At 38.0% G+C, this 24,494-nt stretch overlaps 3 protein-coding genes across 4 annotated transcripts in view; all 3 read left to right on the plus strand.

The window, feature by feature from the left end:
- Positions 1-20,734, plus strand: part of CPB2 (carboxypeptidase B2) — a 61,593-nt gene extending 40,859 nt beyond the window's left edge. Inside the window, exons 7-13 of the mRNA XM_037741142.1 lie at positions 3,510-3,678; positions 7,136-7,302; positions 7,815-7,940; positions 8,334-8,589; positions 15,409-15,611; positions 17,673-17,760; positions 20,034-20,734. Of these exons, the coding sequence (XP_037597070.1) occupies positions 3,510-3,678; positions 7,136-7,302; positions 7,815-7,940; positions 8,334-8,589; positions 15,409-15,611; positions 17,673-17,760; positions 20,034-20,218 (1,194 nt within the window). The 3' untranslated portion in view covers positions 20,219-20,734. The remainder of the gene's footprint in view (positions 1-3,509; positions 3,679-7,135; positions 7,303-7,814; positions 7,941-8,333; positions 8,590-15,408; positions 15,612-17,672; positions 17,761-20,033) is intronic.
- LOC108309568 (tectonic-1-like) lies at positions 6,555-9,473 on the plus strand. 2 transcript variants are annotated; one of them, XM_017535992.2, is made up of 4 exons: positions 6,564-7,302; positions 7,815-7,940; positions 8,334-8,419; positions 9,063-9,467. In XM_017535992.2, the coding sequence occupies exons 1-4, from the start codon at positions 6,988-6,990 to the stop codon at positions 9,205-9,207; spliced, it is 672 nt and encodes a 223-aa protein (XP_017391481.1). In that variant the 5' UTR covers positions 6,564-6,987; the 3' UTR covers positions 9,208-9,467. The 2 variants fall into 2 exon arrangements, with proteins under 2 accessions (XP_037597051.1, XP_017391481.1); XM_037741123.1 differs by lacking the exon at positions 7,815-7,940 and having other exon boundaries at positions 6,555-7,302; positions 9,063-9,473.
- Positions 20,735-21,050: 316 nt separating the features above from the next.
- The window catches only part of ZC3H13 (zinc finger CCCH-type containing 13), an 88,606-nt gene continuing 85,162 nt past the window's right edge, over positions 21,051-24,494 (plus strand). The window contains exon 1 of the mRNA XM_017535862.2: positions 21,051-21,403. The gene's annotated coding sequence lies outside the window, so the exon portion shown is untranslated. The remainder of the gene's footprint in view (positions 21,404-24,494) is intronic.

The raw sequence follows: 24,494 nt of genomic DNA on the forward strand, positions 1-24,494 counted from the left end.
AGTAGCTGGGATTACAGGCACGCGCCACCATACCCAGCTGATTTTTTGTATTTTTAGTAGAGACGGGGTTTCACCATGTTGACCAGGATGGTCTCGATCTCTTGACCTCGTGATCCACCCGCCTCAGCCTCCCAAAGTGCTGGGATTACAGGCGTGCGCCACCGCGCCTGGCCCTATTAGCTTTTTAAAGGCAGAGAATGTCTCTAAAGTAATTTTTTTGTTCCCCATAACCTGGTATATTGTTTGGTCAACATAATTGATGCTCAATATACCTTGCGGAATTTGAAATCTAAATTAATGTTGCAGGTTGAGGCTGACATACAATTTTGAGTTCCAGAGGGTATCTAAACAGTACCTACTGTTGGGATAAATACATTATTGCCATTGGCTATGGCTCAAATTATACATACATATATAGAGACTGGAGTAAAAACTGAGACTAAGAGCTCTTTGATATATTTCTAATGGTAATGAAAATGACATTTTGTTTTAAAATCTTCCTTTCATGTGTCTTATATGTTTTTTTCAGCAACCTGATTAACTGACCTACATGTCTTTATGTACAAGTGTATTATCTGTTAAATGGTTATTGGTGAATTCCTGGGTAGGAATTGTTGTTGCTGTTGTTTAGGGCCACATTGAAGGCAAAGCTTGTGTGCACCCCATGCAAAGTGAGAGGAAGACCTGAGTGATCACTGGCCACAGGCCAGCTGAGGGGAATCAATCCCACCCTCTCATCACTTGCTCAGTCTTACACTTTTCTCCATGGCCCTCTATTCTCATCTTTTTTTTTTTCTTTTATACAGATGCTTCTCAACTTATGGTGGGGTTATGTCTCAATAAACCCAATAAACCATCACAACTGAAAATATTTTAAGTAAAAAATGCATTTAATACACCTAATCTACCAAATATCATAGCTTAACCTTCCTTAAATGTGCTCAGAACACTTACATTAGTCCACAGTAGGTGAAAATCATCTAACACGAAGCCTATTTTATAAAAAATTGCTGAATATCCCATATCATTTATTAAATGCTGCACTAAAATTGAAGAATGGAATGGTGGCATGGGTACTCAAAGTATGGTTTCTATTGAATATGCATTGCTTTTGTGTTACTGTAAATTCAAAAAATCATAAGTGAAACCATTATACATTGTGGACCATCTCTAGTAGAACAAGATTTCAATTATGTTACTTGTCATGTTGGTAACATACCTTCAACAAATATTTATTTATTGTCTTTTGTGTGACAGACAAAATTTCTTCAGCCACTTTGGAAACCAATGTGAAAGTTCTTCAAAAGATTAAGTATAGAGTTACCATATGACCCAGCAATTCCACTCCCAGGTGTATACCCAAGACAATTGAACACATATGTTTACAAATGATTATACCAATATCATCATAATAGTCAAAAAGTGGAAACAACTCAAACTTCCATCAACTTATGAGTAGAAAAACAAAATTTGGTATATTCATGCAATGAACCATCAATCAGCAATAAAAAGGAATGAAGGGTTGATTCATGCTACAACATAGATGAATCTTGAAAATACTATGCTAAGTAAAAGAAACCAGACACAAATATTATTCCATTTATATGAAATGTCCAGAATGGGCAAAATCCACAGAGATAGAAAGTTCATTAGCGATTGCCAGAGGCTTGGGGAAGTGGCGGGAGGGAATGGGGAGTGAGTTCTGGTAAGCATAGGCACGGGGATTTTTTATGATGAATTGTTCCAAAAATCAGATATGGGTGATGGTTGCACAACTCTATGAATACACCAAAACCTGCTGAATTTCACACTTTAAAATGGTGAATTTCTGAAATGTAAATTATATCTCAATAAGCTCTTAAAGAAAAAATGGGCACCCCTTTCTTTGAGATTGTAGCTATAGCCACACTTGAAGGTGTGGCTTGACACACAGCACAGACTGTGTTTTAGCCCTCACTCACTCCTTCTGTCTGGATTCCTACCTATTAGATAAAGAAATAGGTAACATTGTTCTGGGCCTAACATTGGTCACCTCTCAGAGCCTAACCTTTTGCAGAAAGATACTTATCCAACCAGAGGTAAAGGTAGGAAGGAAATTTAAAAAGTGAAGCAGAAGAAGAAACCCATCATGGTACATCTATTAAAAGATTGGCCCATGTTGTGGAAATGAAAATGAGAAATCCTTTATCATTTGCCTTATTATTGTAAAAGGAACAGGCTCTCCTAATAATTTTCTAATAATGAATGCTACATTATTACTGAAAAGTGATGCTAACATAAATTTATAAATTTGTAGCATAAAAATATGTTTAACTGGTTGCTCAACTATTTAAAACATGGTTTCCTTCACTCTGCAAATTTTGATTCCTTTTCATTAACCTTTCATTTCTGACCTACAGTAGATTTTAAAACAACTTTTTTCTTTCATTTCTCTCAGATTTCATAAGTATTTATTCATGGCAAAGAATTTTAATGTGACTCTTGTGACTGTTCTAGGGAAATATGAATATAATATTTTAAACATTTAAAGTGAAAATGGTGAAGTTTGTAAAAGGTTTGTTTTTATTTTGTCAATAATGAAAAAGACATTTCTTAACAATATCTTCTGAGTAAACTTTAAGGCAATAAATAATTGTACACCAAATTAAATATTTAACATAATTAAGGTGAAATGATTTGACCAGCTAAAATTTGTCTTTATAGTTCTCCTGCTGGTACATTTTGTCATGTTGGGGTAAACTTCTCAGTCGCCAAATTTGGATGCCATTGGATCGCATCATAATATGTGCCGCTAAGCTGGGTGACTCTGAAGTAGAAAGGAACAGGTTTGAGATTATGTCTGTTAGGAATTCATAGGTAGTACCTAGGAAAAGCTACCCCAGTCCTAAAGCTAGATAGTCAAATGCTTGGGAAACACACTCAATTCTAGCAAAAGTTGAGCTCCACAAGTTCTAAGGACAATGTAGCAAATATCATGTAATCACATCTGGGGATAAAACAAGATAGGTAGTTTAAGCTCTGATGAGCATGAATTACGGAAAAAGTAGCTAAACTACAGTGATGAGCTATGACTACTCCTCACTACTAGTGATGAGTTATGACTACTCCTCACTACTAGTGATGAGAGGGTGGGATTGATTCCCATCAGCTGGCCTGTGGTCAATGATTACTCAGCCCTTCCTCTCACGTTACTCGCTTTAGGTTTTTATTTCCTTAAGTCTTCATACTGGGCTCTACGGCTTTAATAAAAAGTCAGTTTTATTTCTTAAGGCATATTTAGAAAGCTTATCGTTCGATTTTAGGAAGACTGTACCACGTGCAAGGCATTTATCACCACTTCATAACAGAGTACGCTAAATTCAGTTCTTTTGAGGAATTAGCATTCTTTCTGAAAGTTAAATCTGCAAATCTAAACATGCCAAATGACTTAAATAATAATAATTAAAAAAAGAAAATAAGTTTAGAAGAACTTAAAACATCTACTTAAACATACTTGGTTTAATTTGCAGATAACTCGATTCTATGGGATAGTAAACGAATATACCAATCTTCTGAGGCACATGGATTTCTATGTTATGCCAGTGGTTAATGTGGATGGTTATGACTACACATGGAAAACGGTAGGAGAAAAGGCAAAGAAGACAAATCATGCTCTCCTTGGGGACATGGGATATACAGGTTGAATTATTCATAGAATTCTGGATCTAGGTACAATGGCTTTATTATTAAATATTTTTCTTAACTTTTGTGGAAAATGTCAAATATATATAAAAGTGCATATAATTGTATAGTAAGCTTCTATGTACCTATCACAGAGCCTCAACAACTCATGACCACCTCATGGCCAGTCTTGTTTCATCTGTCTTCTCTCTACCAACTTCTACCTTACTCATTTTATTTTGAAGTAAATCCTAGGTACCATATCATTTCATCAATAAATATTTTAGTATGAATTTCTAAAAAAGGAACTCTGAAAAAAAATAACCATAGTATAATTATACCTTAAAAATTAACCATTTCTGAATATCATAAAATATTGTCAGTCTTTCCAATTGTATCATAACTTTTTTTTTTTTTTTGAGATGGAGTCTCGCCCTGTCACCTAGGCTGGAGTGCAGTGGCAGGATCTCCTAACTCACTGCAATCTCAGCATCCCAGATTCAAGCGATTCTTCTGCCTCAGTCTCCTGAGTAGCTGGGATCACAGGAGCGGGCCACCATGCTCGGCTAAGTTTTGTATTTTTAGCAGAGATGGGTTTCACCATGTTGGTCAGGCTGGTCTCAAATCCTGACCTTGTCATCCACCTGCCTGAGTCTCCCAAAGTGCTGGGATTACAGGCATGAGCCACCATGCCCATCCTGTATCATAACTTTTTAAAAAGTATGCTTCTTTGATTCCGGATCCAAATAAGGCTCTTACATTATGATTGGTTTATATGTCTTTTAACTCTATTTTAATCCATGGACTCCCATTCCATCGTTTGCTCTTTCCCTCTTTCTATTTTTTTTTCCATGCAATTTACTTGTCAAAGAAAAGAGTTTCCTATTATCAGCATTTGCTAATTGCATTGCCATCTTGTAGTTTAACATACTCTTTTGTATTTTCTGGTTAATCAACGTCGTGATTCATGTAAAATTATTCAAGCAATATGAAATACTGTGCTAATATAAAGGGGGGCACATAGAAACCTAGCTAGGTATATATAAGTTTATAAAAACCTACTTGAGTAGCACATATAAATACTAAGAGAAATAAGATTAGTTGGAATGATTGCAAACATGGAATTACACATGAATTATTTCATGTAGGAGGTAATTTATGCAGAAGAGATGGAAATGACAGAGGAGATTGATGAAAAAGTCATCTCTGGTGAGAGGAATACTGTAACTGAAAAGTTTGTAAGTGGAGGTGGGCAAATGCCGAACTAAGTAAATGAGAATTACCTAGCATAATGCCTAACACAAATCTGGTGTCCAATAATTGGTCATATCTGTAAACTGATAATAAAGTATATTTATAGCTTAACCTGAATCACAGTAGAATTCAGTCACCCTTTAGATTTCCAACTTCCCAGCTGTTCTTTGCATCATCACCCTATTATTAATTCCTGTGGTTTGAGAACTTAATCTCCCCCGGACCTATTGTTGCAACTGAACCACAGGCCTGGGAGTGGTAGCAGCCTGGGAGGCTTGGCAGAGGGTTGGTGAGAGTAGGAGAAAAGGGTGCTACATCATCCCAAACTCAGACCTTAAACGAAGTCTGTGCAACTCTTTACATGACCAGACTTTCCCAGTTTACCCCAAGAACCCAATAGGCAATTTGCTTTATATTTAAAAATCAGAGCAAATCAGTACAATCGAAGAAGCCATCAGACTAGAGGTGTCTTCACATTTCCACCTTTTCTAGCTCTGAAAGGGGAGTGGTGAATTAACCTAAAGAGAACATTTTAACTCATGACTTNTTTTTTTTGAGATGGAGTCTCACTTTGTCACCAGGCTGGAGTGCAGTGGTGTAATCTCAGCTCACTGCAACCTCCAACTCCCTGGTTCTAGCAATTCTCCTGCCTTAGCCTCCTGAGTAGCTGGGATTACAGGCATGTGTTACCACGCCCAGCTAATTTTTGTATTTTTAGTAGAGATGGGGTTTCACCATGTTGGCCAGGATGGTCTTGATCTTCTGATCTCATGATCCACCTGCCTCTGCTTCCCAACGTGCTGGGATTATAGACATGAGCCACTGCGCCCAGCCATGTTATGTTCTTCTATGAGAGGGGTTGACTCTGAGGTCTTCTTGGTCATGGGAGCAGACACATAAGGACTGTTTGTTTATCTCTAAAATGACTGCCTAAATACTTGGTCATTTTGAATTATAAACAGCATAGTGCATGATCGAGTGCAAGTTCAAAGTGGTATAAACAACTATTAATAGATACATGAGGTTCCTTCCTCAACAGTGGTTTCCAAGAACTGAAGTTTAGAACAAATGACAGATTCATCCTATAGTACAAGGAGGCCTAGCTATCTTTAGAGGATGGCTTGATGCTTTGTTACTCTGCTGGCGGTGGCCATGAATGCAAAATATTCTTTAATAGCACTGGGATAAGCAGGGCTTCCTGGTGCTGCTGAAAAGGTTTGTCTTTCTCTGTTTTCTCTTGCTTACAATCCCACCACCCAGAGAAACCACTGTGTGTGTGTGTGTGTGTGTGTGCGCGCGCGCGTGCGCACGTGTGCGCATGTATGTATGCATGTGTAGAAGTTGTGTATAAATTGGGTCAAGTGAATATTCGGGGGTATGTGGAGGCTTAAGGATATGTATCCTGGGACTGTGTGTGAATGTGCATGTGTGGGTATGGAGTATGTAGGAGTTGTGTTTGGAGGTGAGGATATATGTATGCACTCGACAGTGTGATGGAGGTTGTGTGTGTGTGTGTGTGTGTGTGTGTGTTTGAGATATAATTCACATACCATAAAACTCTCCATTTAAAGTATACAATTCTGTGGTTTTTAGTATAGTCACAGGTTGTGCAACCATCACCACTAATTCCAGAACATTTCCATCACCCTAAAAAGGAGCTCTGTGTTAGCAGTCACTCCTCATTCTTCCCCAGCTCTGTCCCCAGCCCCTGGCAACCACTAATCTACTTTTCATCGCTATGGGTTTGCCTATTTGGACATTCCATATAAATTGCATTAGATATGTGACCTTTCGTGTCTGGCTTCTGTGACTTAGCATGTTTTCAAGATTCATCTGTACTGTGGCATATATTAGTACTATTTTTATGGATGACCCATATTCCTTTGTAAGGCTAGGCTTTGTATTTATCCATTCATCAGTTGATGGACATTTAGGTCGTTTTTGTTTTTAGCTATTATGATAGTGCAGCTGTGAACGTTTTTGTACAAGTTTTTGTGTAAACTTTATGTTTTCAGAGGCAACTGCTTTTAAAGTTTTGGTTATATCTTGAGTATTTTCTTTGTGAATGTATGTATGTTTTTACATACAAACATCTACTTTTGCAAATGTGGGATCATGGTATACACACTATCGTGTAGCATGCTTCCCTCCACTTGGCCATATATCAGGGAAGGTTTGTTTCCAGTTGGTTATGATTTTAGCCCATTCTCCCTGGGTAAAGCATCTTCAATACTCCAGGTCTTCATTCTGCAGGTCCCTATCACTGTTCAGTCCATCGTCATTCAGTCTCTAAATAAAACGCTCACCCGACGGGAAGACACTGATGTGCTGCAGCCGGCTCTCGTCAACGCTGGACACTTTAGCCTTTGCATGAATGTTGTGCTTGAGGTAGGTGCCGAATTTGGCTTTGAGAGCTTGTCTGTGATGGACTCAAGCCTCATGTTCCACTGGGGTAACTGGATGCCCTCCGAGGGTGCTCTGTCCTGGCCTGTGGTGTGGCTTTTCCTGGCTTGGCTGCCTGCCTACCTTTCTGTTGTCTCATCAAAGGATGCCTCTTGTCTCCGCAAATTTAGTAACTTGCAGGAATACATCAAAATGTTGTTGTTGTTGCTGTTTTTGTTTTAACATGTTTCCTCTGCAGAGATAGGCTTATTACATTCTGCTTAGACCAGCTTATATGGAACTTCTGTAATTGGGCAAAGTGCAGCTCAGATGACCCTGTCTGCTAGGGGTGGTGCTGAGGGAACCACTTCTTGTAATCCAACTGGACAGCAGAGCAAAGCTTTAACACATGGAGAAATGGGGAAAGATTTGCTGCCTATGGGGGTTTTATTTGAGTTATTCATATAGCTTCTGAAAGTCATGGAACAGGTATATTTGGAGTATCATTTTGTTTTTAGGTAAAATACAGCCTCACATACACAGATGCAGGTGAAGTCATCAAAGCCGATCTCTCTTTGCTTCTGGGGACAGTTAGCAGTGTAGTGGTTCCACTGCAGCAAAAGTTTGAAATTTATTTTCTTCAGGTAAGGTTGATCAAGCTGGCATAAGTATTTAATTGTCAAGTTAAAAAGAAATAATGACTTCTTAGTGGATAAAAATGAATTTCTGAGTATTACACCCAAGCCTTTGTAGTGCACAGAGGGCGTTGTGTAGCCTGTGGTGTTTGCAGTGAAACCAAGCTTCCTCCTTGTATCTTTTTCCCTTTTGAGAATAGATTCCCTTCCACGTTAGCTTGTTCTTTTACAGTATGATATACTCCTACACCTGGCAGATGTATTTATAGTTCTGAGTAGGGAGGGAGAAATACTTTTATTGGTTGGTAATTACAGATTTTATTATAAAAAAAGCATTTGTCTCCCTGCTATTTCCTTATTGAAATGAGAATTATTTGGAGGCATTTCTGCATTGTCTTTCAGGAAAATACCAAGCCGGTCCCTCTCAGTGGAAACCCTGGTTATGTCGTGGGGCTCCCGTTAGCTGCTGGATTCCAGCCTCATAAGGGATATCCTTTTTGGTTCTGTAGAGGGTGGATTTATTCCTCTCCCCATGTGCGTGGGCTGCACTGCTCTTTCTCGCTGAGGCTCCCCTGGGCTGCTTGTGGGAAGGAGAGAGCAGCCCCGGTGAGCTTCCTGCAGGCGGCTCTGGTGGGTGGCCAGTCTGGCTACACAGCAGGTGGGCTAGGGGGAGGCTGGCAGTTGGGGGTGAGATAGCATGTCCTAGGAAAATGTCAGTGGTGTTTTTTTTTTAAATCTCCTTTTTTTTTTCCAGCCTGCCATTAAGCTACAAAATATGTCAGTGTTTTACAACGAAAATCTTAAGAGAGAAAAGTTGACATTTAAACGTTTTTAATTGCACTCCTAACAGACACTCCTAAACAGACACTCCTAAACAAATTTAGTGATTTTGAAAATTTAGAATTTCGAAGGGCCAGTTTCTGAGAATTTTTCTTCTGAGGATCTACTTATTAAGGAAAATAGAGCTATTTTTTTGCTCACTCCTGGGAAATAGCTGTCAAAATCCCAGAGGCCCAGAAAAAGGGTATTTAGGTCTTCTTCATGTCTCACGTCACACAAATGACACCGTCTTCTTACCTGAGAACCAGGCTGCTCTAGCACTAGGTAATTGTCCCTTAACTGTCTGTGAATGTCTGGAATTATTCAGATCACAAATAGATACAGACAGCTTACTATTCTTCATAGCACAACTGAGCAAGACTGCTTAGCACTGGAGGGGGTCCGGACCCCAGTATTATTTGGTTACACTATGCAATCTGGCTGTAAACTAAGGTAAGAGAGTCGCTTGCTTCTATTTGAACATGTTTGTGTTGATCAGAAAACAAGGCATTCTTACTTTTCCCCATTTTAATCAAATCTCTGCATCAGCTGATGAGCTCATCTGAAAGCTGCACGTGAATTATATCATAATTCATGAATAGTAGCAAAACTATTACAGTCATTTTCATTATCAAATATGGCAAAGCAAAAATTTCAAGGCTTTGTATGTTTCTTTCTTTCTTTTTTTTTTTTTTTTTGAGACAAAGTCTTGCTCTGTTGACCAGGCTGGAGTGCAATGGCACAATTTTGGCTCACTGCAGCCTCCACCTCCCAGGTTCAAGTGATTCTCCTGCCTAGCCTCCTGAGTAGCTGGGACTACAGGTATGTGCCACCATGCCCGGCTAATTTTTGTATTTTTTTAAGTACAGAAGGGTTTCACCAAGTTGGCCAGGCTGGTCTTGAACTGCTGGCCTTAAGTAATCTGCCTGTATCAGCCTCCCAAAGTGCTGGGATTACAGGAGTGAGCCACCATGCCCAGCCTGGACCCCGCATTTTTAATTGTACAAGTAAATGTTTACTTCTATAGTGTCTGAAGCCTTTTTTTTCACTATTCATTTAATTTCTTTAACAAATAAAGAAAATACAAAAATTATTAAAATATTAAAAATAGTATAAAAAGAAGTACAGTAGAATTTATTATTTCTTAATTTGAATCAGTGAAGCCATTTGGTGATGTTGAGTTATGCATTCAAGAACAGTCTGCTTTCAGGAGTTTGAAGATTTTTCAAAGAATTAAAAGTAGAATTACTGTTCAACTCAGCAATCTCATCACTGGGTATATACTCAAAGGAAAATGAATCGATCTACCAAAAAGACACATGCAATTGTATGTTCATCACAGCACTATTCACAATAGCAAAGACATGGGATCAATTTAGGTGTCTATCAATGGTGAATTGGATAAAGAAAATACGGTGCATATACCTCCCGGAATACTATACAGCCATAAAAAAGAACAAAATTATGTCCTTTACAGCAGCATGGATGCAGCTGGAAGCCATTATCCTAAGTGAATTAACACAGAAAATAAAGTACTATATGTTCTCACTTATAAGTGGAAGTTAAACATTGGGTACACACAGACATAAAGACAGAACAATAGACACTGGGGACTTTGAAAAGGAGCAGGAAAGCAGAGAAAGGGGAAAGGGTTGAAAAAGTACCTACTGGGTACTGTGTTCACTATTTGAGTGACGGGTTCAATAGAATCCGAAACCTCATAATCACACAATATATCCACGGAACAAACCTGTACATGTGCCCTCTGAACCTGAAAACAAAGATCAGTTTGCCTTTAAGGGGGTAGGTATTAGTTCACTTTTTCTTCCCACCTACTCAACATTATTTATCAAAGTATTACCTTTAAGAAACAGCTAAAAAAGTAAACTAATCTAAGGATGAGTATGCATCATCTGTATTTTTTGGAAGTGGACACAGAGAGCTCCATGGGGTCCAAAAGGGAGAAAAGCTATTGTACCCACAGAAACATCCTCTTCTTCCCAGACCTAGACCATACACAATCCTATGCACACAATTTTGCCTATTTCCTTTAAAAGATGTAAAATTTCATGATTTTAAACATTTTTATCAAAATTCCAGAGTACCTATTAAAACCTCACAACATTCAGCCTGGGAAAGCTGATTGCCAAAACAAAAGAAAACCAAACCTCAAAACAAAGTACTTAGCTTATTTCCTTATTTTTTCCCCGTCTAGTTTAGAAACTCCATGTGGACAGAAACCAATAACCATTACCTAGTACAGTGCCTGGCACAGGGAGGGTCCTCATAAAATATTAACTAAATGAGTTCATGAATGAATTTAGTTGCTCTAAGAGATACAGATGCAGTGGGAACTCAGAGGAAGAAGCAGTTCATCCTGACTTAGGTTCCAGGGAATCATTTAGTGGTTTTTCCCTAAGAAACCACTCATGCTCCCAGAGGCCCAAAGGCTGCTGTGGCACTGACAACAGGCCAGGGATTCGCAGAAGCAGCAGCGATGTAAAAAGAATCTGAGTAAATAGAGCTGACAGTTACTCAGCGCTGAGCCATCGGCATAGTTCATCTCCTAGATTTCATTATCTACAAATCATGGATGGAGGAACCCGGACTGAAAACAGTTAAGTCCTTTCCTCAAGGGCACATAGCAAGTATGTGCAAGTACATGGCAGAGCTGGGATATAATGCCAGGTTTGACTGACTCCAAATTTATGAAATTCTTCTATATCTGACATTCTTCAGTTACCCGTTCCCTTTTGAACTTTTGATTTTATCTTCAAACTCTTTTAGTGCTTGATTTCACTTAATATTTTTCTTGGTGAAGTCAGTGTTATTTAATTTGGATAGCTAAGTAGTCAAAATATATTCTGTTATTGCCATCAAGAAATGCCTCAGCTCCCTCTTAGGCATTGTGCCATATATTGTTATGTATCACAAGAGTGAAAAACAGAAACAGAAGCAGCAAGCATATGGGTTTTTAATTTTTAAAAAATCCCCAATGAAACAAAAAGTAATTGTAAGGAACTCTTTTTATTGCCACTGTCCCAGTATCTATTCAGTACTATGTAATTAAGACAGTGAGAAAGAATAATTTAATCTTATCTTTCTCATCCCTACAACTAGAATGTGCCCCTATGATTCTTTACATCAAGGATCAAAGAAACATCTCACTTATTAATGGGAAGTGACATATCAAGCCTACTTACTCATTTTATACTCCTCTGTATTAAAATTGTGTGTGTGTGTGTGTGTGTGTGTGTGTGTGTGTGTGTTGGAGATGAGAGTGGACGGTAGGTTGTAGGGGTGTCTTCATCTTCTCAGGCTACTATAACCAAATACTGTAGGTTGGGTGGCTTAAGAAGCAATTTTCTCACAGTTGCGGAGGACTGGAAGTCCAAAATCAAGGTCCCAGCAGATTGAGGTCTTCCTGGGGATTCTCTGATTGGCTTGTAGATGGCTGCTGTCTCTCTGTGCCCTCACATGGCCTTTTCTTTCTGCACAAACCTCCCTGGTCTCTCTTTATTCCTATAAGGGCACCAGTCACATTGGATTAGGGCCCCACGCTTATGACTTCATTTCACCATATCTCCTTAAAGGCCTTCTCTTTAAATACAATCACACTGAGGCTTAGGGCTTCAACATAGAAGTTTTAGAAGGATGCAACTCCATTCACAACAGGAGTGCACTGTGAGAACCTTTGGTATCAATCTTCCTAAGACAGCACCACACATTTTCTAAGAGTTCAACTACAAAGTTTTTGTAACTGGCTTGAATGGAAAATGCTTTATTTCTTTTTCTAAGAGTGTTTTTTAAAGTTATTTTTTATTGTGACAAAATACGTGTAATATAAAATTTGCCATTTTAACCCTTTTTAATCATAAAATTCAGTGGCATTAAGGACATTCACAATCACTACATCTATTCCCAAAATTTTTTAGTTATCTCCAAAGAGAGATTTTTGCCTATTTTAACCAGTAGGCAATATCTCCTCATCCCTACCTTCTCCCCAGGCCTTGGTAATTTCTTATCTACTTCTGTCTCTATGAATTTGCCTATTATAGATATTTAACAGTGTTCTTGGTTCCATGTCTATAGATCAAAGAATGCTTGAGCTTGGAGGGATCCAGTGGCTCAAGTTCCTTTGAGGTACAGCTGAGACCCCTGAGGCTGAGATGGATAAAGTAGTTGCCCAAATTAACACAACTGCTTAATGGTAAACCAGAATCTCAACCTCAAGTTTCCTGCCTCTTCAGGGCTCTTTCCACTAAAATGCTTGAAATCTCTAGAATGACAGTCATAGGATGAGAATCTGAGGCTCACTGTCCAGCACAGTAGCCACTAATCACATGTGGCTATCTAGCGCTTGAAATGTAGCTTGTCTGAATTGAGACACGCACTGAGTGTTAAATACACACCAGAATTCGAAGACTTAGTATGAAAAAAGGAACATAAAATTATTTCAAGAATAATTTTTATGTTGGTTACATTTAAAATGATACTTTGTACACAGTTGGTTAAATAAATTATAACATTGAATTAATCTCACATATTTCTGTGTGTGTGTGTGTGTGTGTGTGTGTGTGTATATGTGTGTGTGTCTCTGGCACAGTTTTGCTCTGTTGTCCAGGCTATTGTCCAGACTGGAGTGCAGTGGCATGATCTCAGTTCACTGCAACTTTCGCCTCCCAGGTTCAAGTGATTTTCGTGCCTCAGCCTCGAGTAGCTGGGATTAGAGGCATGCGCCACTATGCCTGGCTAAGTTTTTTTGTATTTTTGGTAGAGAGGGATTTTCACCATGTTGGCCAGACTGGTCTTGAACTCCTGATCTCAAAGTGATCTGCCTGCCTCGACCTCTCAAAGTGCTGGGATTACAGGCGTAAGCCACCATGCCTGGCCTTCTTTTTATTTTTCTTAAAGTGGTCACTTGAGCATTTAAAGTAAATGTGACTTGCATCATATTTCTATTAAACAACACTGGTCTGAGGATTCATATTAGGGCACCATTTCTCAATTCAATGGTTAGGTCCTCCCAGACTTCCATCCCCAATATATAATCTAAATTCTCTAGAATTATATACTACATAAAAAGGCAGGAATATTCAAAGGTGATCAAACTATCAAAAATGGTTTATCCAATCACATTATTGGTTAAAAATGAAATACCTGGGAAGACCTTAGGTGTTCAGCACACTTCCTCTCAGGGAAACAAATGTTTAACCAACATTAATGTTGTGTTTATATAATAATAGGAAGAAAGCAGAATGAGCTTACATAAGAAAAGTAGGCTCTGTAATGATAGCGAGTAGCCCATGGAACCCTGAGGCAGGGATGCAGCTAGACTCAGAAACAGACAGGAACTAGGCCTGGAGCCCTAGGGAGGCTCAGCGAATCCTTCCTCTCCCCTTCTCCTCTCTGCGGTGCACACTGGCTTGCTTCAGGTCTCAGTTCACATGATGATGATGATAAACAGCAACAGTTATGAAACACATACACACTACATGCCAGGCAAACACTTTGTATGAACTAGCTCATTTAATCCTCATTCAATCTGCATTTAATATATAATTTTTAAAATTTTGCAGATAAGGAAATTGAGATACAGATAGATTTTTAAAAATTAACCCAAGGCCATATAGCTAATAAATGGTAAAGTCAAGGTTTAGAATCAAGTAATTGGGTGCTCAACAATATGCTGTATAGCCTCTTAGTGTGAAGAATGGTTACCACCAAGAATATCCAGATTGCATCTTCTAAAATAACAGTATTTACTTCATAGGGTTGTTGTAAGAATTAAATGAGATGTGGCAAAAATCTTAACAGAGTTCCTGATGTACAGCATGTGCTCTGCAGGTGTCAGATGATAGTGTTACTATTCTTACCATCTGTTCAAGACAGCAGCTAGACTGAGACTAGACTCTTAGTATTGATTTCAAGTTATCCTTGAAGGGATTCAGACTGGCAAAGCACAAGAATCAGACCGAATCCTGAGTCCTTGACCATTTCCAGGACGGAATTATCTCTTGTGGCAGATATAGCTTGATGAGGTTTCACTTTTATGTATTAGGGACAGAGCGGGGACGTGTTGGAAGGCAGGGTATTATCTGAAGCGATATGAACTATAATCTATCAAAGGAATGAATGAACGTTAGCCTGGCAATAAATATCACCATCCCATTTTATTTGCTAAACCACTTTAGCAAGTTAAAATGAGCACTGAAGGCGAACTTACATATTCTGAGTTCTGAAGTGAGGCTTTTCTTTTATGGGCGATATTAATGGGTAGCTTTACAATTATAAATATCAGAAAAACCAAATCTACAGTGGATTAAGTAAAATAGGGTTTATTTTTTCTCACATAACGAGGAGTCTGGAAACAGGGCTGGCATCTCTGAGACTCTCTTAGCCACTTTCTCAAGGTTGCAAGGGAGACAAGTACTGGGAATAACTGTTAGAAGGTCAGCTATGTGGGAAGATAAGTATTTGACTTCAAAAGAAACATAAACAGCACTTAGTGGAAATATGCTGTTTACGGAGCCCTACCTAATCCATTCCTCTAAAAATGTTGCAACATAGATATTAGGAGAATACATCGCCTGGAAAACCACAGATTAAAATAGTATGTACATTCCCTCATAATTTCACCTTATCAATTTCGCCACAGAGGAAGGTGCATCCAGTGTCTCATGCTCGGAAGTCTACTGTGGACTTTATCCTGAGTCAGAACCAGAAGTGAAGGCAGTGGCTAGTTTCTTGAGAAGAAATATCAATCGCATTAAAGCATACATCAGCATGCATTCATATGCCCAGCATATAGTGTTTCCATATTCCTATAATCGAAGCAAAACCAAAGACCATGAGGAACTGGTAAGTGCTACTTAATTATTTTTCTCATTAGCATTTTGGAAATAAAATAATACTTAGTTGAAATCAAAAACCATGGGAAAAATTTTGTCCTCTATAAGGCAAATGATAGATGTTTTAAATCATGGTGTGATTCTGTTGACAGTTGCCCTGGATCAGTGTTCACTAAGGGAATGTAAAAGAATGTGCCTTACTCTAACAACATGCGCTTTATTCCAACAACAGGCTCCCTTAGAAAATGTCAAATTCCTGGAAGGTTAGGAAGGAACTACTGCACTTGACCTGATCTGCATGTGAAGCCATACAAGCAAGGACGAGAGTTATGGAATCAAACAACAGCTTTGTGGTCACTAGCTTCCTACAACAGCCCACCACAGATTAAGTCTCAACACAGCACTCATTGCTTTGGTATTAGCAGCAGGAATTGTTTATGCCCTGACTTCGCTGACCCTCAGGGTTTTGGTCCTATTAAAGTACCTCCAATTTTAGCATTGAGGCAAGAGTCTGTTTTTTGGAACATAATGAACAATACAGGAGGTTCAAAGAGGACTCACATAATCTGCTACTCCCTTAGCACTTTTTAGTCCCAGATACTGTATGTTTGGGTTGATGGCAAAAGATGCAAGGATTCTTGAAGGATTGTAGCTAGGCTTCAACAAATCCTCATCCCAGATGCTCTTCAGATAGTGAAAGTGTTATAGCAACAGCCCCATTCTTGGGCGGGAACTAAATTTTAGGTAGTAGCTGGTTTCTTAGTGACTCTTCTTTGTTTTTCTGGCTCTCTTAACAGAATAAAATATAGTCACATTTCAGGAGCTAGCAATTGCTGATGACAAATATTAAGATTATTTCCATTTGCTGAAAATAGCCCATTTAGAAATAAATATACTTGATACTTGAGCTTTTTTCTTCTGGAGGGAAAACTCTAAAGGAAAGCACCTTTTAAAAATATCTTTAAAGAAATAAAAGGAAATGTATCATGATTTGGGAAGTAGAATTAGTCTAATTATGCTTTTTTTTCATTACTGTCAGCACACATACTTGTTAAAAGCCATTACGTGTAAAATACTTGTCAGTGGATGTCTAAAGAAGCATTAGGTAAAATCCTGCCCTTTAAGAGAATATGTTATGGTTAGGGAGCTCAACCATGAGATTAGATACATTTTAGACAGGCATTGAAAGAGGATTTCTTTAGGCAGACAGGAAAGGGAGGACCTTCTAAGCAAAGAAAATGTTGTTCCCTATAACAGGATGCAAAAGTGGAGAGTGATACCGTCAGAAAGTAGATGAGGTTGGCTTGTGAAGGGGTGTGAATGTCAGATAAATTTGTATTTCATTATGTAGACAATGGGGTTCCATTAAAATTTATTTTTTTGAACAAAGAAATGGCATAAAATAATATCCACTGATAAATCTCTGAGTTTTTCAAGAGGGTCACAGTGTATACCATGATGCTAGTTCCAATTTCCTAAAAGTTCCAGGTAAGTGAGAACTTCAGAACAGATTTTTGTAAGCTAGAACAAAATGAAGTCGAACTAGGGTCTTTGTTAATATCCTGCTCCATACCAGAGTCATAATCTTTTTTGATTTGATGAATTTGTGAAAGTCATTAGACATTTTACACAAAAAGAAAATAGAAATTGTGAAAAGGATAAGAAGTGAATCATGCATACATTAGGTGTATGTATGTGTTTAGAGATGCTGGATTTAAAGTTTGCTGGTAATTTTGTTCAGAAATGGAGTACCTCTAAGCCTTTGAAATGTAGTTATACTTCACTTTCCATAATAAATGAATTCCCAAAAAGGCATGTAACAATTTTTTTCTTCAAATTAAAATTTCAATATATTGGAATAGTTTATGTTTAAAGCCACCCAATTGTGATTGTCACAAAGTGCACATTTTTAAGTTAATTTGTTAATCTTATTAATTTGCCTTTTGGATGAATCTAGATTTTCTACATGTACACTTTGATTCAATTATTGTATGATTGTTTTTTAGAAACTTCTACCTGTCCTGTTTCAAAGCTGCACATTAACTGAAATTCCACGTCTTCTTGCTTCCAGTCTCTAGTAGCCAGTGAAGCAGTTCGTGCCATTGCGAAAATTAGTAAAAATACCATGTATACACATGGCAGTGGCTCAGAAACCTTATGTAAGTATTTCTTCTTATAATCTTAGAGAACTTTGGGCTGTTAAAGAAGTCTCTGTGATCTGCTTTTCTTTGTGAATTTAATTTTTCCAAATTAAATAGAGTCATATATAATACACTTGAACTGTAATAATTAGGAACAGAAAAATAATCGTTATGACAGTGCTGAACAAAGCTATATAAATAAATGAGTTACTGGCCAGGCGCAGTGGCTCATGCCTGCAATCCCAGCACTTTGGGAGGCCGAGGTGGGAGGATCACTTTTAAGGTCAGGAGTTTAAGACCAGCCTGACCAACATGGTGAAACCCCGTCTTTACTAAAAATACAAAATTAGCTGGGCATGGTGGCGCATGCCTGTAATCACAGCTACTCAGGAGACTAAGGCAGAAGAATCATTTCAACCTGGGATGTGCAGGTTGCAGTGAGCCGAGATCATGCCACTGCACTCCAGGCTGGGCAATAAGAGCAAAACTCCATCTCAAAAAAATAAATAAATAAAAATAAAATAAATGAGTTACTAAAAAGAAGCCAAAATGCTATCTAATACATTATATTTATCACAATAGAGTAGGAATTACAGAATTGGAATCATAGTAATGAGTGAAGCAGAAAAGTTCATAAAACTTTTGTATGATTCCCAGGGCTACCACGGAGGGTTACAGGTTGTATACTACACTAATCTAGGGCATCCCATTTGCATCAAGCGTTTTTTAGTGTTAGCCTGTCCCCAAGACTATAGCTCATAACACATTACAGTTGATTGTCTTTAATATATTATTACACAGACAAGAGCTTGTGACAAACTCTTAACAAAAAGTTTTGATTAATTTTTGCTGAAAGATATTTACTAATGAACTCCTATCTACACACAGTGAGAGGGCAGGCTGATTTTGCCCTTTTGAAGTTTGAAGGAAGATGGGAAAAAAGGAGCAGAAAATAAACCTGTAACCAGGCATCAGAAAACTACAGCTTGAAGGCCAAATCCAGGTTTTTCCATTTTTTTTAAATGGAAAAATCAAAAAGAGGCCAAGTGCGATGGCTCACCCCTGTAATACCGGCACTTTGGGAGGCCAAAGCAGGAGGATCACTTGAGGTCAGGAGTTCGAGACCAGCCTGGCCAACATGGTGAAACCCTGTCTATACTAAAAATACAAAAATTAGCTGGGCATGGTGGGGCGCCTGTAATGCCAGCCACTCGGGCAGCTGACACATAAGAATCACTTGAACTCGGGGGGCAGAGGTAGCAGTGAGCTCAGATTGCACCACTGCACTCCAGCCTGGGTGACAGAGGGAGACTCCATCTCAAAAAAGGTCAAAACTGTATTTATAATGAACACTAAAATATGTATACATTTTAGTTAACATGCATTAAACTGTAACAAGTCTTCTGGTAATTAGAGCTTTCATGTGATGCTCCCCAAACTGTATTAGATAGATGCTAAAATTATAAATTAAAATTTCGGGCCAGATTTTGCCATATCCTGGACTCAATTTAGCACTCAAAAAAAAAAAAAAAAAAGAATGTAGAATGTTAGATTCTTCAATTAATGGAGTTGGAAAACCTAACAAGTTACCTAGAAAAAAATTAATTGAATTATTAACATGTCTTTCACCAAAGTAAATTCCAGGTAGAACATATATTTTCATACGAAAACTCTGCATAAATGAAGTTGAAAGCTCAGTAAGGAGAAAAAAATTCTTTATGAAAGAAGAAAAAAGGGGTCTACATGCCAAACAGAGATAATAACATTAATGTTGTTTTTATAAGCAATTGATAAAATGAACCAAGTAGAACAATGAGGAAGGACAACTAATAGGAAATATAAAGATGGTCAATAAATATGCCAAACAAAATGGCAACTCACTGATAAAAAAAAAAAGTCAAGACAGTTGGATATTCGTTTTCAACCGTAAAATTATCAGAATTCATAATTCCTATTGATGGGATGGGATGGGGAAGTGGGCAAATTCACATCCTGCTTATGGAGGTATAAATTAATTCAGTTCTTTTGAAGTCCATTTGGGAACTTGTTGTAATTGCAAAAAGTGCAAAGCCTTACACTAGCAAATCTATTCTAGGAAAGAATATTCTAAAGAGACAAAGAAGCAATTATATATAAACAAGGGTACTCACTGTAAAGTTGTTTATATTAGCTGAAAACTGAAAAAAATGTAAAGGTATCTAAACAAATAAACATTTAAGTCAAACAATTCCCAGTTTATTAATTAATTTGAAACACCTATATTTCAAAAAGTAACTTCTATCTTCTTTCAGACCTAGCTCCTGGAGGTGCGGATGATTGGCTCTATGATTTGGGCATCAAATACTCGTTTACAATTGAACTTCGAGATAAGGGCAGATACGGATTCTTGCTACCAGAGCGTTACATCAAACCCACTTGTAGAGAAGCTTTTGCCGCAGTCACTAAAATAGCTTGGCATGTCATTAGGAATGTTTAATGCTCTTGATTTTGTCATTCTGCATTTGTATTTTAATTTACTGATTCCAGCAAGACCAAATCATTGTACCAGATTATTTTTAAGTTTTATCCGTTGTTTTGATAAAAGATTTTCGTATTCCTTGGTTTTGTCAGAGAACATAATAAGTGCTACCTTGACATTAAGGCAGACAAGGGTTCACGTCTTTTACCTTTTAAAAAAAATTGTAAAAGTCTAGCTACTGACATTTTCTTTTATTTCCGACGTTTGACTAGCCATCTCAAGCAAGTTTAATAACTAGTTTCATGCCAATCATTGGATCCTACTCAACAAAAGGAAGAGTGGTCAGAAGTACATTAAAGATTTCTGCTCCAAGTTTTCAATAAATTTTCTGCTTGCGCCTTTAGAAATACAACCACGCATTCCGTTTGTTCCACAGTATTTAGGCGATGGATGGTCCAGAAAGAAGGGGGAGTGTCAAAAACGACAAACATCGCCTCTCATTCCAGCTGTGCTGCTCAATAAACACTGTTGAACGAATGAATGAATGGCTCTAGTTACTTTCAACAACAAATGCGGCATTTTGCGCTTTTACAACAGCTGTTGATAGTAACGAATTATGTAATAAAAAGAGAAAGCTCTCTTACATTTACTTTGAAAAGGGAATTTTAGTTCTCCCTGGCTCCCAGTTTCCTCTCGCAGGATCTCTCACAGAGTACAGACTTGCTGATTTCCAGGGCCGGCCGCACTCTCACTCCTTGCAGGGGACTTTACGCCCAGAGGGCGTGTCCACGGAGGACGGTGTCTGCGCACTGACGACTAATTTTACGGCCGGAAGCTGCCGGGGTCTATAGAGGAACAGGGCAAACCTCTAACTTCCGGCGGCGTTTTGAGGCGGTCCTTCTAGCGGCCTCATAGTGTTTTTGTTGCCTTTTCTTACTCTACAATAGCTTCGTTATCTTTCTTCCTACGACCCAGTTTCGCTTTACCCTGGCGAGGCGGCGGACGGGTTCTGCTTCTCAGCCGTCCCGGGGGCCCCTCGCTAGCCGAGGGCCGGTTCCCGGGAACCGCACGCGCACCGCTTTCTCCTCGTCGTCGTCCTCCCGGTTCCAGGCGCGGGGACAGAGAGTCGCCTCCCCCGCTCCTCGGAGCGGCGGCGGCGGTGGTGCCTCCGGACTGCACTTGCGAAGAGAGCTTGGGGAGGAGGTAAGTGTTCAGCGAATTGGCGTGGGTATCTGGAGAAAGGCGTTGGGCGGACCCGGAAAGTGGAGGCCCGGGTTACCCCCCATCTTCGCTTGAGTCGCTGAGATTTTTAGCTTTCATTGAGCATCCCACCCTTAACTCTGCAGTACCTTCCTGTGCTCAGACATAATTTCTCGCTGTGGTTATGATTCTGGCATTTGTCTAAGGAAGATAGGCAGACTCAGACGATAGGCTGTGCCCCTCATTACCGTTTGATGTAAGCACGGGAACCCTTGTATGGTATTCGTATTTGTATGCGATAGAAGGGTGCAGCAATTTGGGCTTAGATTTAGAATCTCCCTCTATACGCGTCCCAGACCTGTTAGAGAAAAACATCTTATGATTGGTCTTGTTTTTTTCTCAGCAGTGATAACGATTTAGGTCCTGGGAATTGAGTGGTACTTTATCTTCACATGCTGTAGGTAGTTGGTTTTGGCAACTGTCAAAAACGGGGGAAAGTGGAATGAAAGGAGAGAGTCTATTTGCCAATCTCTGTATGATAGGTTAATGCAACTTACGTGGTTTGAAAATTATTCAGAGTTGATAGTACTTGAATGATAATTGGTAAAATCTTGTTTGTGGAGGGTAGAGTCTTAAGGTACTTGGTTGTACTCTGGGGCTTTCAGGTAATTCGAACTACTTTGAAAGTTATGGGAGTATGAAGTCTTAAGGTTTTTGGATTTTTAAAGAATTAGTTTAAGAAGTTTGGAAAATATCTTTACACCTCTAGTTTTCAAAGTCCGTGGTACTGTTAGAGAATAAATTCTTTATGCACTTCAGTTTATGAGTATGTGGTGCCAGTTAGCGGGGTCTAGTTCTGTAACATTTGAAATTATTGGCTTTAGTACCTAAGCAACAATATGTTGGAGTGTATCGTGAATACAATCTATAGATTTTCAAATTATTTCTAATTTTTAATGAACTATTTAGATTATAACATGACAGTTTCAACTAGAGACTGACAAAGCTGATGCAAGTTTGTAACAATTTGTGACTTTAAAAATACTGCGCTGTGAAACTAAGGCTTTCACTGTGTGCATCTAGTAGGATTCAGTTTTATCAAATTGTATGTCTCTTACTGGCTCCCTGATTACTTGTCATTCGAAATGGACATTGCGTATTTTGAGATTTGCAAGCTTATATGATTTTCATATTTGTAATATGAATTAACATACTAAAATCCAGCAAGTGGATGGTATCATAACATCTATACAAATTAATAAAATTGTAATGTCATCAGTGTTTATTTTTAATATGCATTGGCATTTGCATAGAAGAAAAACATTGTTTGACTTACATTTACTTAGTGAATTAGTTTTCAGTGGATGTTCGTCTTCCTCACCTCCTCATCTCTCCCAACTCCATCTTGCATCTCCTATAGACGTGGAGCTATAGTAGTAGTTGAAACATTAACTGCCGTTGATATAGAAAGAGTCTTTTATTCTTTTGTGTGTGTGTGCATTTTTGTATGTTGCAGTCCTTTTTACTTCACTTGAGAGTAGCTACCAGCATGGGATGTTCTCTGTGCAGTCTTTTTAACAAATTATTTTTTCTGCACAGTACTGCAGTGTTGCTTCACTAATTCCTATGTAGTCAGCTTAATTCTGTCAACTGTGTTTGGAATTTAGTGTGGAATTGTTTTAGTATTAATTTATGGAAGCAATCTGAAAGTTTGTTGTAGAAAGTTCTTTTTAAAATGTTTTCTCAAACTATGCATCAGATAAACTTAACTTTTTTCTTTCTAAAATTATGAAGTATAAATGTGAAGATACCTTATTTTTAGTATCACCTTTTTAATCTTAGAAATTCAGAGTATAGGGATTTATCCTACCAGTTAGTACATTAATGTAGTTTTAATTGCCTAATTATTTGAAAATTTTCTAATATTATGTCACTACTCATCCAGATTAAAGTGTTATGTTTTCACTTAGGCTTCCAGAAGATGAGACCTGAAAAAGATAGTTATGGATTGAAGTGAAGATAGTAGAAGGGATATGTGTTTACTGACAAGATTTTCATAATTGAGCTTCTGGAATCATTATTCAAAAAGAGTCTGTCTTGTATGCTTCTCCTTTCTCAGCCATAGTCATAACGTGAACCTCTGAGTACAGTGTAATATTGTAGGTTTCCTGGGGCAAGGAAGCAGTTCCCATTTAAGACCCTCCTTTGTTGTGTCTTTATTAATAGACTCAAACTTTGTGTCCTGGATTTTCCTTTTCTTTTTCCATTTTCTTTTTTAATAAAAAGAGATGATAGAAGACTTCAGATATTCATTTACTCTGCAAATGGAGAGGAGAAATAGGAAAATAAAGGAATAGATTTTCATTAGTGCCGCTCTATCTTTGATAATTCTCCTGTTTGGGAAAGACTTCATGATATGGGTTGAAGTGTGACGGCAACTTAAACCAAAAACAAAAATGGAGGAAAACCTTCATAGAAGAGTAAATTAGTAAGTTGTTGGTATGACCTAGATTTATATTCTCTATAATAGGACTTTAGTGTTTACATTTTTATCTTATTGTTTCTAATTTTTCTCATATACTTTGAAGCATTTACTTCTCATTGAAGCCTGTTCAGATATAATTTGAAAAAGCTTTCCCCCTCCTTAAATTCTACATTTTAACTGTTGTGGTGTTCATTTTTCTATATGGGCCCAAAGTTTTAAATAGGATTGAAAATTCTAATTGTCACCCTAGTTGGTAACGTGTAGTTTTAATATATGAAAAAGGTTATGTTTTTCTGTTGTATTGTAGATATTGTGTATATTTTTAGACAAATGGGATTTTTAAAGTTATAAATTGTGTTCTTTGCAAGTATAAAGCATTTTGTTTATCCAAACTCTTGAATGTCATTAGTAATACTTAAGTAACATTTTATTCTTGACTACAGATGGAAGTTTTTACATGGATGATCAGAAGAATTCTTTCAGCTAGAAATCTTCAGTTCCTACTTTTTTCCTTTTTGCACCAGATGTTTTACACACATACGTATATACCACATTAATGAACATTTTAAAGAATATATGTGTGTGTGTATTATTGTTATTGTCTTTTTT

Source organism: Cebus imitator, unplaced genomic scaffold (genome assembly GCF_001604975.1).
Source record: "Cebus imitator isolate Cc_AM_T3 unplaced genomic scaffold, Cebus_imitator-1.0 Scaffold94, whole genome shotgun sequence".
NCBI lineage: Eukaryota > Metazoa > Chordata > Mammalia > Primates > Cebidae > Cebus > Cebus imitator.